General features: G+C 38.2%; 1 protein-coding gene across 1 annotated transcript in view; it reads left to right on the top strand.

Annotated features, from left to right (window-relative positions):
• COPG2 (coatomer protein complex subunit gamma 2) overlaps positions 1 to 14,167 on the top strand; it is a 105,646-nt gene that overhangs the window by 51,686 nt on the left and 39,793 nt on the right. Inside the window, exons 13-20 of the mRNA XM_011357239.2 lie at positions 2,089 to 2,184; positions 2,495 to 2,738; positions 4,805 to 4,880; positions 5,581 to 5,684; positions 6,209 to 6,334; positions 7,141 to 7,203; positions 7,673 to 7,812; positions 8,372 to 8,543. Coding sequence (XP_011355541.1) covers positions 2,089 to 2,184; positions 2,495 to 2,738; positions 4,805 to 4,880; positions 5,581 to 5,684; positions 6,209 to 6,334; positions 7,141 to 7,203; positions 7,673 to 7,812; positions 8,372 to 8,543 — 1,021 coding nt within the window. The remainder of the gene's footprint in view (positions 1 to 2,088; positions 2,185 to 2,494; positions 2,739 to 4,804; positions 4,881 to 5,580; positions 5,685 to 6,208; positions 6,335 to 7,140; positions 7,204 to 7,672; positions 7,813 to 8,371; positions 8,544 to 14,167) is intronic.

The raw sequence follows: 14,167 nt of genomic DNA, 5'->3' as shown, positions 1-14,167 counted from the left end.
CTATTCTTACATGTATATTTATCCTTATGAACTTTAGTTTTAACTGATCTAACTTTATAAAAAACCTCATTGGCATTTTTATTGGGTTAACATTAAGTTTATATGTTAAATTAGGGTAGAACAGAGATTTTGATGATGTTGACATTTTAACCAAGAACAAGGGATGTCTTATAATTTATCTACTTTTGTGCCTTTCAAGAGATTTTACTACATTTTTATATTAGTTTTGAATGTCTTTAAAATGCTTTCCTGAGTACTTGATCTTTTTGTTGTTGCTATTATAAATGCTTTTTTGTCCATTGTATCTTTTAACTAGTTATTATTCATGCATATGAATAGTATTGTTTTTGCATGTAAATTTTGTATCCTACTACCTTGCTGAATTATTTTGTTGAGTTAGTTTTATTATTGATTCTCTAGGGTTTTCAGGTATACTATAAAGTCATCTGCAAATAAAGGTAGTTTTGTCTTTTATTTTCTAATTCTTATTCCTCTGTTTTCTCTTGTCTAATTGCATTGGCTGATATCTCCAGAATAATGTTAAATAATAGTCAAGATAGTGGCATCCTTGTATTGTTTCTGACCTTAATGGGAATGAGTCTCGGGATTCTCTATTAATATGCTAACATTAGGATTGGGGTGTTTGTGCATGTGCACGTATGTATATGTGTGTGTGTGTATAAAATGGAACCATTCATCTATTCCTATTTTTTCAAGAATTTTTATTAGGAATGGATGTTAGAGTTTATCAAAGGCTTTTCAGCATCTGTTGATATAATCGTGATTTTTCTCCATAGATTCACTAATATGATGCATTATATTAATCAGTTCTAATGGTGAACCATTCTTGCCTTCTTGATATAAACCCCATTTCACCATGACATACTATTTTCTTACTGTAGTGTTCGAGTATTAGTCTAATTATCACTTAGAATTTTTGCATCAATATTCATAAATGATTTGTGTAATTTTTTCCTTTCCTATATATACCATCTTTATTAAGTTTAGGTGTTATTGCTTCATAAAAAGATTGAATGTTTTTCTTCATTTTCTATGCTCTGAAATGATGTATACAGATTTGGGACTATCTGGTTTATGGGAGACAATTCTCAATTCTCCATGAGTTTCTTGTATTTCTGCACACCTTGCAAGTTAGGCACTAGCTGCCCTTTGTTTCCTACTGTCCCAGCTTTGTTCCCTTTGTGTAGTGCAAGATAGCTTCCAGCCTGAGGAAAGACATTGTCTCCCTGTAAAAGTAAAGGTCAGGTTTCCATACAGCCCTAGAAGATACAGCTAGTGCTCCCTCTAGAGTAAAAAGCAAACATGCTCACTGTCCAGTGTAATAAAGATAATGTTTCCCTTCACAACAGAGGACCGACATGCTTACTGCCACTATCAAATATTCAAGTGCCACACCTCAGGTTCTTGTCCTGAAGTGCAACCTACTGCAGTTCTAGCCCTTTTTGTGTTGCCCTGTGGGAACTGGGGCTCAGGAGAACGGCCCTAAATACGTATACTCTAGCCATTGCTATTGCTGTGAGTAATTTACTGTCTTTCATCTCCCATCCAGGATTCTCGTGTTTTTTACTAACATCCATGTAACAAGCTAACTTGTTAGCTTGCAAGTAGGGTAAAATCTCACACTGTTCTCACTTTTTGACACTGGTCACAGATCCCAGTAAAAAAGTTGTGGTAAAATTCTCCTAGAAACCATTTTGTAAAATAGTTCCTTGGTAACTTCCTCTGTTTCTTCTATGGAAATCAATCTGTTCAAGCTTTTAATCTTTACTGCTCACTTTAAAAATTATATGTGCTTATTTGCTTGGAGCAGAGGGGTAGGGTCTCTTGAATGAACTTCATTTTTACGTTGCTTTTTCTTTTCCCTTGAGGTCTCCTTGCTTATTTTTCATGAAGAACCATTATTGTCATTTTGAGTAAATACAGCGCCTCTTAGCTTGCATTAAATAACTATGCTTAGTAGCTAAAGTTATAAAGATGAACATCTTTTCTGTTTTTTTTTTTTTTTTAATGAGTGGTAGTCGTACAGTCATCATAAAAGCGAATGGCCTTTTGTTTGTTTTTCTACAGGTGGTGGTTGTGCAGGCAATTAGTGCTCTCTGTCAGAAATACCCTCGAAAGCACAGCGTCATGATGACTTTCCTCTCCAACATGCTCCGAGACGATGTAGGTGGACTACTTCTTAATCGTTGGAAGTTGCTCTCAAATTCTTATGGTTTCTGTTAAATACCTTAGCATTTAAAGCAGCTTTCTTTGTCATTTCAGCATGCCTCTCAAATAGTACGCTTAATTCTGATTGCTGTCTTATTACTAAACGTGCCATCGCAGTGACTTTCCCCCTTGGAGAAAAACCACTTTTGTTCTTTTCATCAGGGAAGGGGAAGGAAATTTGCATACTATGAGCATGAGCCTCCAGAGTATAAGCATTTTTCCAGAAAGCATCCTCAGGATGAATGGCAGTTTTCTCTTTTGCCAGGGAGGCTTCGAATACAAGCGCGCCATCGTAGACTGCATAATCGGCATTGTGGAAGAGAACCCGGAGAGCAAAGAAGCGGGCCTAGCCCACCTTTGTGAATTCATCGAAGACTGCGAACACACTGTTCTGGCTACTAAGATTCTACACTTGTTGGGCAAAGAGGGCCCCAGAACGCCTGTCCCCTCCAAATATATCCGCTTTATTTTTAATAGGGTCGTACTGGAGAATGAGGCTGTCCGAGCTGGTGAGTCGTTGGAACACTGATAATGATGTCACTGCTGATCTTCTGAAATGCGTAACTCAAGGGGGTGGTGATGAAACTGGAAAATGAAGTCGTAAGGTCTGTTTGATGGTGGCATCTTGGAGCATACTTAGGCCCCAGATATACAGCTCTTTCTCTGTATTCCAATTTCCATCCTGAGTTTTGCCTTATATTAGGGACAAATAACCCTTGGCATTTGGTATAATGGGAATACCGTGATGGCAGTATCCATTTTTTCAGAGTTGTACCATAAGTTTGAATGTCTATGAAATTCGTGTGTGTGCATCTGTATTTTTTAAGTGTCTTATTAAACAGGTCTTAGGATTTTTTTTTTTTTTTTTTTACTTTCTCTTTAATCATTCCTTCCTCTTAGCATGTGAACAGGTTCGACTCTCTCCTATTAAAATATGAACCCTCCTTTGGTCTGTTATCTTTCACTAGCTACTGACTGTATTTTCTCTGTCAGAGAAAATTAAAGTTGCCATTACTAGCTGCCTCCATGAACTTATTCTTCATTTTCTCTCCAACTCACATCTAGCTCTCTCCATTAAAAATCCTCTGAAACTATTTTTTAAAAATACTACTTATATGGTAGTTTGAAAATCAAGGTAGACACCTTAAAGTTCTTATCTTTGTTCACCTCTCAGTCAGTTTGATGTACTATTGACTAAACGCTTCATGAAAGCCTTTCCCTTGGCTTCCACAACAACCTGCATCTTCCCATCGCTCCGCAGTCTTATTTAGAGAGATTTCCTTCCATTCCTTAAAATCTTAGTTTTCCTTAGGGGTTTGTCTTCTTAACTACCTGTTTTTTATGGTGATCATTTTCAGAGCTCTCTTGATATGCTGTGACATTGAAGTCACACCTCTTTCCTGAACTTGTAGGCCCAACTGTCTAAGGCATTTCAACTTGAAATTCCAACTCACCTAAACTGAAATCCTCACCTTTATCAACTCAGTTCAAAGGCAGAAACTTATTCCACTTTTTTTTTCCCCCTCATCTGTTCTTTGGCAAAATTCTATCAGTTCTGTCTTCTTAATATTTCTTCATTTTCCTGTTTTCAAGGGTGCTGCTTTAGGCTCTCGTCTATTTCCAGCACCCACCTAGTCTGATTGCTTCTAGCCTTACACAGATCCAGTCTGTTCTCCGTACTCCGCTACAAAAACAGTCTTTGCCTACAAAACCTGCTTACTAATTTTGCATAGCACACTCTGCTACAAATACATTTATCCCGTATTTAACCTCCTTTAATAATAACTTTGAGGTTAAACTACACCTATTTTTATTTTATCTCTTGGCTCTCACTTGTCTCCTGCTCTCCAATACAGGTCAGCCTTACTCACCTGTGTCCAGTTCCAGTGTTAATCCAAGCGTACTTCTCTGGGCCGAGGTCTTCACTTGTCATTCTGCCAATACTCTTTTTCCTGCCCATTCCCTCTAGGCTAACTCTGCTAGTTCTTCACAATTTAACTCAAGTAATAAGTGTTAACTCCTCGTCTTACTTCTCCTCCACCAATTCTGATTTAAAGTCCCCTCTCTGTATTCAGATAGCATCCTGGATGTAGTTCTCCAGGATGTGGACTTACTGTGCTGCGTTGTCATTATCCCTTTACTTGCCTGTCTTTCCCACTAGTGCGCAACTCCTTCAAGTCAGGTTCTATCTGAGTCTTTCCTCTTTCTCCCCCCAGCACCTGTCACAGTTCCTGACAAAAGTTAGGAGAGCAATCAATCTTTGTTGAGCTGGTTGTTTGAGATTAGAGTTAATTATTCAGTACGGTATATAAAGATTCGTGGTCACAGTAGAGGATAGCTCATAAAACATGATTCCTTTCCCACACTGCATGGAAGATTTTCCCATTCAGAGCCTCTTGGGCCTGAAGATTTCTGTTTATGTGTAAATGGGTCAAAGAAATGAGATCAAGAAACACACGATAAAACAAGTTTATTTCCCCTGAACATTGGGAAGCTTCTCTAATTTTTTTTGAATGATTACTACTTAACTCTAGAAACCAGTATTTATGTTGCTTCGTTTTATGCTTCAATATAGCTGCTGTGAGTGCTTTGGCTAAATTTGGGGCTCAGAATGAGAATCTTCTCCCAAGCATCCTTGTACTCCTACAAAGGTAAGTAAAAGAATGCCTTTTATCTTTTTAAAATAAACACCACCATATGACTGAATATAGAATTCCTCATTGTACCGTATCAAGTGCATTACAGGGCCTAAGAGTAGAGCTGATGGAGTAAGTGAGGGGCAAATGGCAATTTTGTCCTTATCTAGTAATTTTGTATGTGCTAAAACTATAAAATTTGACTTTGGATTTCTCTCTGTATGATTTTGAGAAAGTGACTTTAATGCATGTGTCTCAATTTGTGTAATAGAGGCCAGCTTCAAAGTGATTCACTAAGTAGAGTTGAAAATATCAGCTTTTTATGGTCTCCATGACTCCCTATTTGATGAGGAAAATACTCGGCTTTTGCAAACACTCTGTGATTATATCTTGTAATTAAAGCAGAAAAATGATAAACCAAAGGCTGGCTGGTTTAAATGAAACAAATTGCCGTTTGAGTAATAACAATGCCTGGATTCCGAATGCTTTTTAGTATCCATAGAAAGTCTCATATTCCTACTTCTTAATTATAAAGAAGTTTAAGTCTTTACCAGAGTCATGTGGTTGTAGATCCCAGAAAAAACTCCAGACTATCTTCTGTTACTGTGTTCTTCCTAATTATTTTAATGTCTGTCTTATGTAGTGCTTCTGATTCATAATGACACTATGAATCCTTAGGGTGCTGTGACATGCCTATTCTGTGTCCCCTGGACAGGTGTATGATGGATACTGATGATGAGGTACGGGACAGAGCTACCTTCTATCTGAATGTGCTGCAGCAAAGGCAGATGGCACTGAATGCTACATATATCTTCAATGGTCAGTGAGAGCTGAGGATGTGGACAATACACTTTTGTTCCCCAGATGGTATCTTAGAAGCATATCTCATGATGATGTGCATACGAGCTGACTTCACTAGGCAAAATGCATGGTTTTTGTCTTTGAATGCACTTCCATTTCTAGAGAAACCTAAAGTATATAAAAGTCCAAAGAATGTTTCTGTGAGGGAACTCAAGGAGGACCAAGAACCTGCTTGTTCCTGGTCCTCCTTGAGTTCCCTCACAGAAAGGTTTACCTTTTCTCCCTTTTCTTATGCTATCATTGTTTCCACGTGACTAAGTTGCTTTCTTTTCTGGAAATGTTTATGCTCTGTTCCCATGCTTCCTTGGATGAAATTTTAAGACAGTTTTATGTAATAGCCTTTACTTTTAATCATTTAGGTTACAACATCTGTAGTTTTATTGTTCTCCCTCAGAAAGTATAGATAAATGTTATAAATCTGGGCCCATCTGGATCCTAGCACTGGAAAGAAGTTGTAATGCCGAGATTTCTGTGTTTCACAGGTTTGACAGTTTCTGTTCCAGGGATGGAAAAAGCCTTATACCAGTACACATTGGAGCCTTCAGAAAAACCATTTGACATTAAGTCTATTCCTCTCGCTATGGCTCCTGTCTTTGAACAGAAAGCAGGTAATGGGAACGCTTCACTCTGTTAGTTTTTCACCAATGGAATAAGCTGTTAGCATATTTTCTCTAATACCTTTGTTTAATTGTCACTCTGTACTTCTAAATCTTTTAGAACTAAGGTGTATTTTTTTTTTTATTAAGGTCTTAAAAAAATGTCCTGGGTTGTTTTTTTTTTTTCATAAAAGCAGTATGAAACATGACCCATATTGAAAGTTTTTTCTCTGTTTTAATGCTCAGTATTACAGCATTTGAAGTTAGTTGTCACTGTGTCTTAGAGCAGTAATTTTGCTGTCACCTCCTATTTTTATTTTCTGAAGTTGGTAATTCCTTAATTTTGCTATTGGAGGTTTGTCTTGAAAGAATATATGGGACAAGATTATAAAAAAATATATATTCCCAGGGAATATCTAACTTTAAAATTCAAAAGAAAAAAGAGAACAAATGTTTAGAGGTAGAAATGAGAATGAATGATCTTAACTGAACATTTTCAGTTTTTCTGTTGATGCAGGTAATTTTTTCTATTTGAATCATGAGATTTGTTTTATAAATTGTTCCTTCTTTTAAGAGTAATTTTTTTTGTATGTCATGGTCCACTTAAAGCAAATTCTGTATTTTTAGGGCTTGCTTTGTAATTTCACAAAATATGTTTACTAAATACATTTTAATTTGAGCGTCCCTCCAAAAAAGTGACAGAAGCCTGTGATTTAGCAATAGCCCCTTATATATGTTCAAGAAGTTTCTGTCTGTCAGCATTTTCAGCTCAGTAGTGGGAGGGAAGTTCACTTGATTCCTCATATCTGTCTTTGTAGAAATCACACTTGTGGCTACTAAGCCAGAGAAGTTGGCTCCTTCCAGGCAAGACATTTTCCAAGGTATGATGATTCGATGGGTAGAAGTCCTGCACTCTAGGCACTGTAAATGGAACATTCTGCTACTTTCATTAAATCTGATGAATTATCAGTATAGGAAATCTTTGTCCGGCTGAAACCTTGTCATAGGTCACAGTTGCTGGGGCCACCTGGGGTCTGTGGCGCTTTCCCATTTCCAGGTGCTAACTAACCGGGAATGTTCTTGCTCTGTATCTTGGTTAACAGAGAGCTCAAATTCTAAAAAAATTAGGAATATAGTTTATTTATTTTATTTATTTATTTTTTTTTGCTTTTAGTAATCGAATATATAAACTCTCTAAAAACATCGTTTTACTAAACCTTGGGGGAGATATTAGAGTTTTAAACTATTTGTCAGGCTATTGGAAATGTAAGACATTTTAGGCATCCAGAATGTCTTTCCCCTTTGTCTTCGTATTTTACTCTCTTCCTTCTTTTCTTTATTTCTTGATAGAACAATTGGCTGCTATTCCTGAGTTTATGAATCTAGGACCCTTGTTCAAGTCTTCTGAGCCTGTTCAACTTACAGAAGCAGAAACAGAATATTTTGTTCGTTGTATTAAGCACATGTTTACCAACCACATTGTGTTCCAGGTGAGATAAGTGCCCTAACTGGCTCCTTTAGGGGCTTAGTATGTTTGAAGACAAGTATTAACTCCCCGTTAGTTTGTGATTCTAGTTCTTTCTATAGCAAAGCAAATTGGCAGCATTTCTTGTTTTCTTTCCTAACGCCATAGCTACAGAGATGCCTTCATATGATGGGTTAAAAACTAAGAGGACATAAAAACAAAATGTCTGAAGAAGTTGAGCAACATACAGTATCACCTATTAAAAAATAATCGTCATTTAACAGGGTAAATTATGCGGGCTGTTCCAAGAACTTGGATTTCAATTTGATTCCCAGTAGTGATCAGACATCTGCCATCTTGTTAGGCAGAACTAAATCTCACAAAAGAGAACAAAACTAATGAATAATAAAAATCCCAAAACCTCAAGAATAAGGCTATCCCTATGGCCTACAGAAAAATCTTTGGAGGAGACCTGCAGCGCTGTTTAGGGAGCGAAGGTTTCCAGAACTGAGTTGTGGGTTATAGGACAGAAGGAAGAACTTGCTTGCAAACAGTGATAACTTTTTTTCTGTTTGCCTTTTCAGTTTGACTGTACCAATACTCTCAATGACCAGCTACTGGAGAAAGTGACAGTGCAGGTGGAACCATCAGATTCCTTTGAAGTGCTGTGTTACATTCCCGCCCTCAGCCTCACATATAATCAACCAGGAATATGTTACACTCTTGTCCGTTTGCCCGATGATGACTCTTCAGCAGGTATGAACCCACAAAAGGGAAGAGATATACTTACGTAGTTAAGAATGCATTACTGCTTGAGCTCTTAAATGTCTGGACACACGTTTGGAGTTCAAGAATATGGTTCTTTTCCAGAATTAAATGTAATGATAATGGTGATATATTTGTATTTATAAAATCAGTTACTGGTGCAGGAATATTATTTATAACTAATATATAACTAAGTCTCTGAGTAAAATTTGCTGTACTTTTCATCTTAAAAGAGAAACTGAATGTATGCAGGGGTAGTTCAAAAAGGACCTCAGGCTTTCTGGTGGAACAGTGTAACCACTGACGAGGTTTCATATACCCGATGCCTCCTGTGAAGAAGCGTGGCCTGCTTCTCCCTGATATTTCTTTCCAGAGCATCTTGAGGGTTTTTTATTTAGTAGATCCATGGCATTTTAAAATATGTCATTTTCGAAGGTCATGCAGTGTAAGGCTGGCATGTGAGCGTATGTCTCAGCCTAATGAGTCTCTTCACCAACAGTTGTGTGTGCATGTATGGGAAAGGCTTTGTAATTCTCTACTTGAACCATATGCAGTCTGAAAGTTGGCAGCGGGTGGAGGGTGGCTTTAGAGGGGAACCAGCAGCTAGTGCCAGTAGTAGTATTGACAAATTTGGGGATTTGAGGTCTTTTGACCTGTCTCTTCTGAATGTCAGGCATTTGCGGTCCTTGATTTCTTTTCCTCATTTCCCACCTGAGTTCATCTCTTCCCATATTCACTGCAGAGCATTCACAACTGGTACCCGGTTTTCACGGAAATAAGTACATACATCGCATTTATATTTTGAACAATTTTTATTACTAGTACAGGAAAAAACAACTTTTACTACTAGTACAGAAAAAAACAATTTTTACTACAAGTACAGGAAAGAACAAAAATTAACAAAATGAACAAATGGTGGGGAAGATACAGTTACAAGAAATCGTAGAAGTACTAGTAAATAGTTATCCCTGGTCATCATTCAGTTACACTTGGGGCTTAACCTGCCTTCTTTTAGCCCCTCTCCGAACTCCCTTTTCAGATGTGGGTTCTGGGAGCCCCTGCCCAATCTCGTCTGTGTTGGACGATAGACCAGTTTACTCACTCTAACACGAGGTAGATTCAAGTTGGCACCATTGCTGGGTCTGAATCCCAGGTTGTCCCCTCTGGCCCCTGGTGGACCTGCACTTCTAATCTGCAGCCACCCTGGATCCATAACCCCCTGGGTAGGAAGGCACTTTCCCTTCTAGCCTCCAATATTTCTCCTTTGAGCATTAGGCCGTCGAAGTTAACCTTTCATTACCTCCTTCGTCCCTTTATGAGGTTGCTCTAGTTCCATTCCCTTTTATCATCGCTTTCTCTCCTGGTCCGTTTCCCTCAGGTTAGATGTGTCTTAAGTATGCCCACCAGCCAGTAATTAAGCCGGCTGGACTCTTAAGCAAAGCTAGTCTTTTCTTGTTCCAAACCAGTATCCAGGCCCTGTCTTAATGTAGCCCTGCAGCTTGTGCTATCATCCTAGAAAACTCTGCACTTTATCAGTTCTTTCAAGTGGTCTTTTCTCCATATTTCATGATTCCTCCTCCCGTGCTACTTCTCACCAAGTTTCTGTTGTTAAGGAATGCTACTTCGCCACTCACTTCTAGAGGGAAGCGAAATGCTGAACCCGTTAAAGAATCAAGCTCCTCCCAGTTGACGATACAAGCTCCTCCCATATCCCCAGGTTCACTTGGATAACTGATAACTCAGGTGCCTCACACCCCAGGCAGTGGTCTTAACAGAATACAATAAATACAATTTTACAATATCAAGATACATAAAACAACAATATCGAAAATACAGAAGTTACATATAGTTCAGAAGAAAACGACAGAAAACATTTCTACTAAGAGAGTAAGTGTAGAGGGGGAGGTTTTCTTACCCCTCGTTACGAAGGGGTTAATTTCTTTTGAAATATAGATCTTACAAATTAGCCCAGAGGTTTTAACCTTTGGTCTGCTGGCTATGGACACTTTTGCTTGATGGTTTGTTAGTATTTTATTTATTAAAATTTGGAGAATTTTCTTTTTGTTAAACTCAGAGGGTTTGCCGATTAGTGCTAAAAGTCAGTTATAAACTCTTGTCATTGCATGGAGGAGAAAAGAAAGGGAATTTGTGTCAACACTTGGACTTTTAAAACTTTGTTAGTAGTGGCTGATTTCTATTTCACCCATCATATACCTGCTTAAAAACAACTCCTTTCTATTCTTTTGTCTTTGTCAGAAATTCTAAAGTTTTGAATCCATGGCCAATCCAAAGTCTATGCTGTGCAATGAATAGAAGTGAAATACCAGGGCATAGATGGTAATAAAAAAGTCTTTTCCCCATTCCTTCTTTTTTTGAATCTTCCCAACGCAACTATTCCAAATGTTACCAATCACTCGAAAATCTGTACATCTCCTCTACTTGGTCTCATCTCAGAAAATATATTTTCCTGATAATCACAGAAAGAAAATCACGTGGATTGTGATTTTCTTCAACTTGAAAATCGTATAGCATAATAGAAAGAGATACAGGTTTTGGAGATAGACAAATTGGGATTCAAATTCTGACTCTGCTACATACTGTGTAATCTCGGACAAGTTATTTCATCTCTATAAGCCTTCCGGGATTGTCGTAAGGGTGAAATGAAATTGGGTAAGGTGATTAGCATGATGCCGGACATATAAACACTCAATAAATAGAAGCTATTAATTGTTTCAATTCTGGAGCTATCCACTTTCTTCCTTCATCCTCTTTAAAAATCAAGTCTTCCATCGTTCAAAAGACACACACCCTCTTAATCTCCAGAAAGTTATTCTAGTATTGTTAACATTTGTTGTAACTTTAAACTTTTCCACTCCTCCTTACTTTATAAGTGTACAAAACATCTACACCATCTGAAAAAATTTACTTTAACCCAACGCAAGATACGACCTTAACTCCTTCCCTCAATGCTGGGCAATTTGTGGAAAGAGTAAGTCTCCATTCAGTTAGTCCTACATATTATCTTCTGGCCTCCAGCAATTATTCTTTTACTCAAAAATTTTTAGAAAAGCCTTCAAGGCAGCATTCTTTCTCAGTATTTTTTCTTTCAACTTCTTTCCTCTGAATATTTTTATACCAGTAACAGCATATATATGAAACAGTTTAGAGATTTTTCCACACTTTGGACCTCTGTAATGCCCCTGTCTATTTAATTTTTTGTTGTTATCTACTCAGAATCTTGCTAATATCTATTTTTATTATTGGACTGTCAGTCCTTATTGCATCATATTTCTCATTTCAAGCCCATCTCAGCAAATTGAAATAACTCATTTAAAAAGTCTTCAATAGAAAACACCCTTGCTAAGATCAAGTTTAGCAGTACATGTATGAGAGTTTCTTTTCTCTGTTTTTCATTAGGGATGCTGCCTCTTATATGACAATTCATAACTCTTTCGTGAATACTTCACTTCTCGATTTTCTGCCTACATTTCCTTAAACCTCCATCTTAACTTGAGCTACCAGAGGATTCTGATGGACTCAACTTTTCTCTGAATCTGTAGTCTCTATTCCATTATTTGTTGTATAATATTAACCATATTAACTCCTGACATTCTGTATTAAATCTACAACTTCAATTAAGTCAAATTTATCTCAGAGTTTTTTACTTTGACTCACCTCCATCTACTCACTGGGATCCATATTAATGACCCTTGATAAAACTCTGCATTCTTTCAAACTAAGCACATAATTTGAATTTTTATTCATATACTAAAAAAGCAGGATAGGTAAGACATTACTGTTCAGTCACCATTTCCCCTGCCTTTATCTCTAGAATTTGTATCAGTCTGGCCTTTAAATCAATATTCTTCCAGTTTGACCCATCATGAGATCGGCTGGGATTCTCAGTTTGAGACCTCCTTATTCACCTGTTCATTCATCTTGTAACCAGTCTGCCTTTCATCAGATACCTGGAATTTCTAACATTCCCGCTGTGCTTTCGATCTGTCTGTCCTACTATTTCATGTTCCATTTTCACACCACCATCGTCATCATCCACAATCTATTGCTGCTTTTACTAAATGATAACATCTCTCTAGAATGCAACATAAACATGATATATCCATTCATTTCTCCCTTTTCCCTCTTTTGGTCTTAGAAAATACTCTTGCTTGTTTCTACCACCCATGCTTGATTCACAGCCTGTCTTGCCTTTAAATGGATTCAGTATGTGAACATGTGTGAACTTGCTCCTTTACCTGCTCTTATGACTCCGAACAATGCCATCCTCTCGCATGCATTTTCAGCTTTGGCTGTCAAAAGTACTAATGTTAAGAGGACCGCGGCTGCCGCTCGCCCTTCTGATGTCACTTTGCGAATTTATCTCTGTATGACCATTTCCTCTCCTGCATCAACCCACTTTGTCGTGATTTTTCTGGTAGACTTTTCCAGTAGCCACCAATTTCTCTGTGACCCCTTCTTTTTATATATTTCTGACATTTCCTTTAGGATATGTAGCTCATGCTCCCTCTGTGATCCGTCAACTGTGATCAAGTTTAACAGGCAACACTGTGTATCATCGCCATTGTAATGTTCCCCAATAATTCTGAGAATGACAATATGTATGCTGTCCACTTAATCTCAATTTCATTTTAACCACTTCTTTCCATTTTTCCTCTGCTCCTTTTCATTGGAAGAACATTCTATGTCACCATCTATAGGATGCATATTTTCTCATTGCTAAATACCATTCTTTCGAAGTCCAATAGATTGCACTACACTGCCCTCACTTTATACTTGTCTATCCCATAACTTCTCTCTTTATAAATATTCTACATTGTTTACTTTCCCATGAAACAGTGCTTGCCCACAGATAGAACAGACTCCACATACACTTCCCTATATTCACTAGTATGTTCCTGCTGTCTGGCTTCAGTACCCAGTATGCAACTTGATCCCTGACATCTGCCACATCCCCGGATCGTGGGCTCCTCAGGCTGCTTTGCCCTTCTCCACGATGCCCCTTTACCCACCTGAGCCCCTCTCACAATCAAAAAGTCCTCTTCTCCTCCTCCATGCTCCTTGTCCCTTCATCGTCTCATTGCCACTCAACGCAACTCACATCCTGTCGGCTGCCTTCTCATGATGCCAAGATTCTACTCTCTCTCTTTCCACACTGGGTGTAGATAACCTTGCATGGCCCATCCTCTGCCTTTTCTTGTCTTCTTGTCTTCAAGAGGCCCTCTGCTTCATCTTCAACATACTGTCCTACTGCCCCTACCATCTGCTAGCCGTGCAACTGATTCAACAGGGCTTTGTTCCTTGACATCTGCTCCCCTCTTGACCTGCGCGCATGCTCCATCCATCACAGCAGCTGCTTTGTCACCAGCATTCTGTACTCAAGCCAAGTGCTGTCTAAATTCAACACTAAACACACTTTTTCAGGTCTGCTGTTTTATAGAAGGGTGGCACTTCTCAGGACTTTGTTGACCTTTCATAATTTTACCATGCCATGCCCTTGACAGGGTTGTCTCCATTTTAATGGACCACTTGTCTCTACACATCATCCTTTACTGGCCCCTTCCACTTCTCCCATGTTCCTCGTGTGCCTGACCCAC

The sequence above is a fragment of the Pteropus vampyrus genome, unplaced genomic scaffold, assembly GCF_000151845.1.
Source record: "Pteropus vampyrus isolate Shadow unplaced genomic scaffold, Pvam_2.0 Scaffold33, whole genome shotgun sequence".
NCBI classification, from domain to species: domain Eukaryota; kingdom Metazoa; phylum Chordata; class Mammalia; order Chiroptera; family Pteropodidae; genus Pteropus; species Pteropus vampyrus.
Note: the sequence above shows the minus strand (reverse complement) of the source record. Positions and strands in the feature narration are given on the sequence as shown.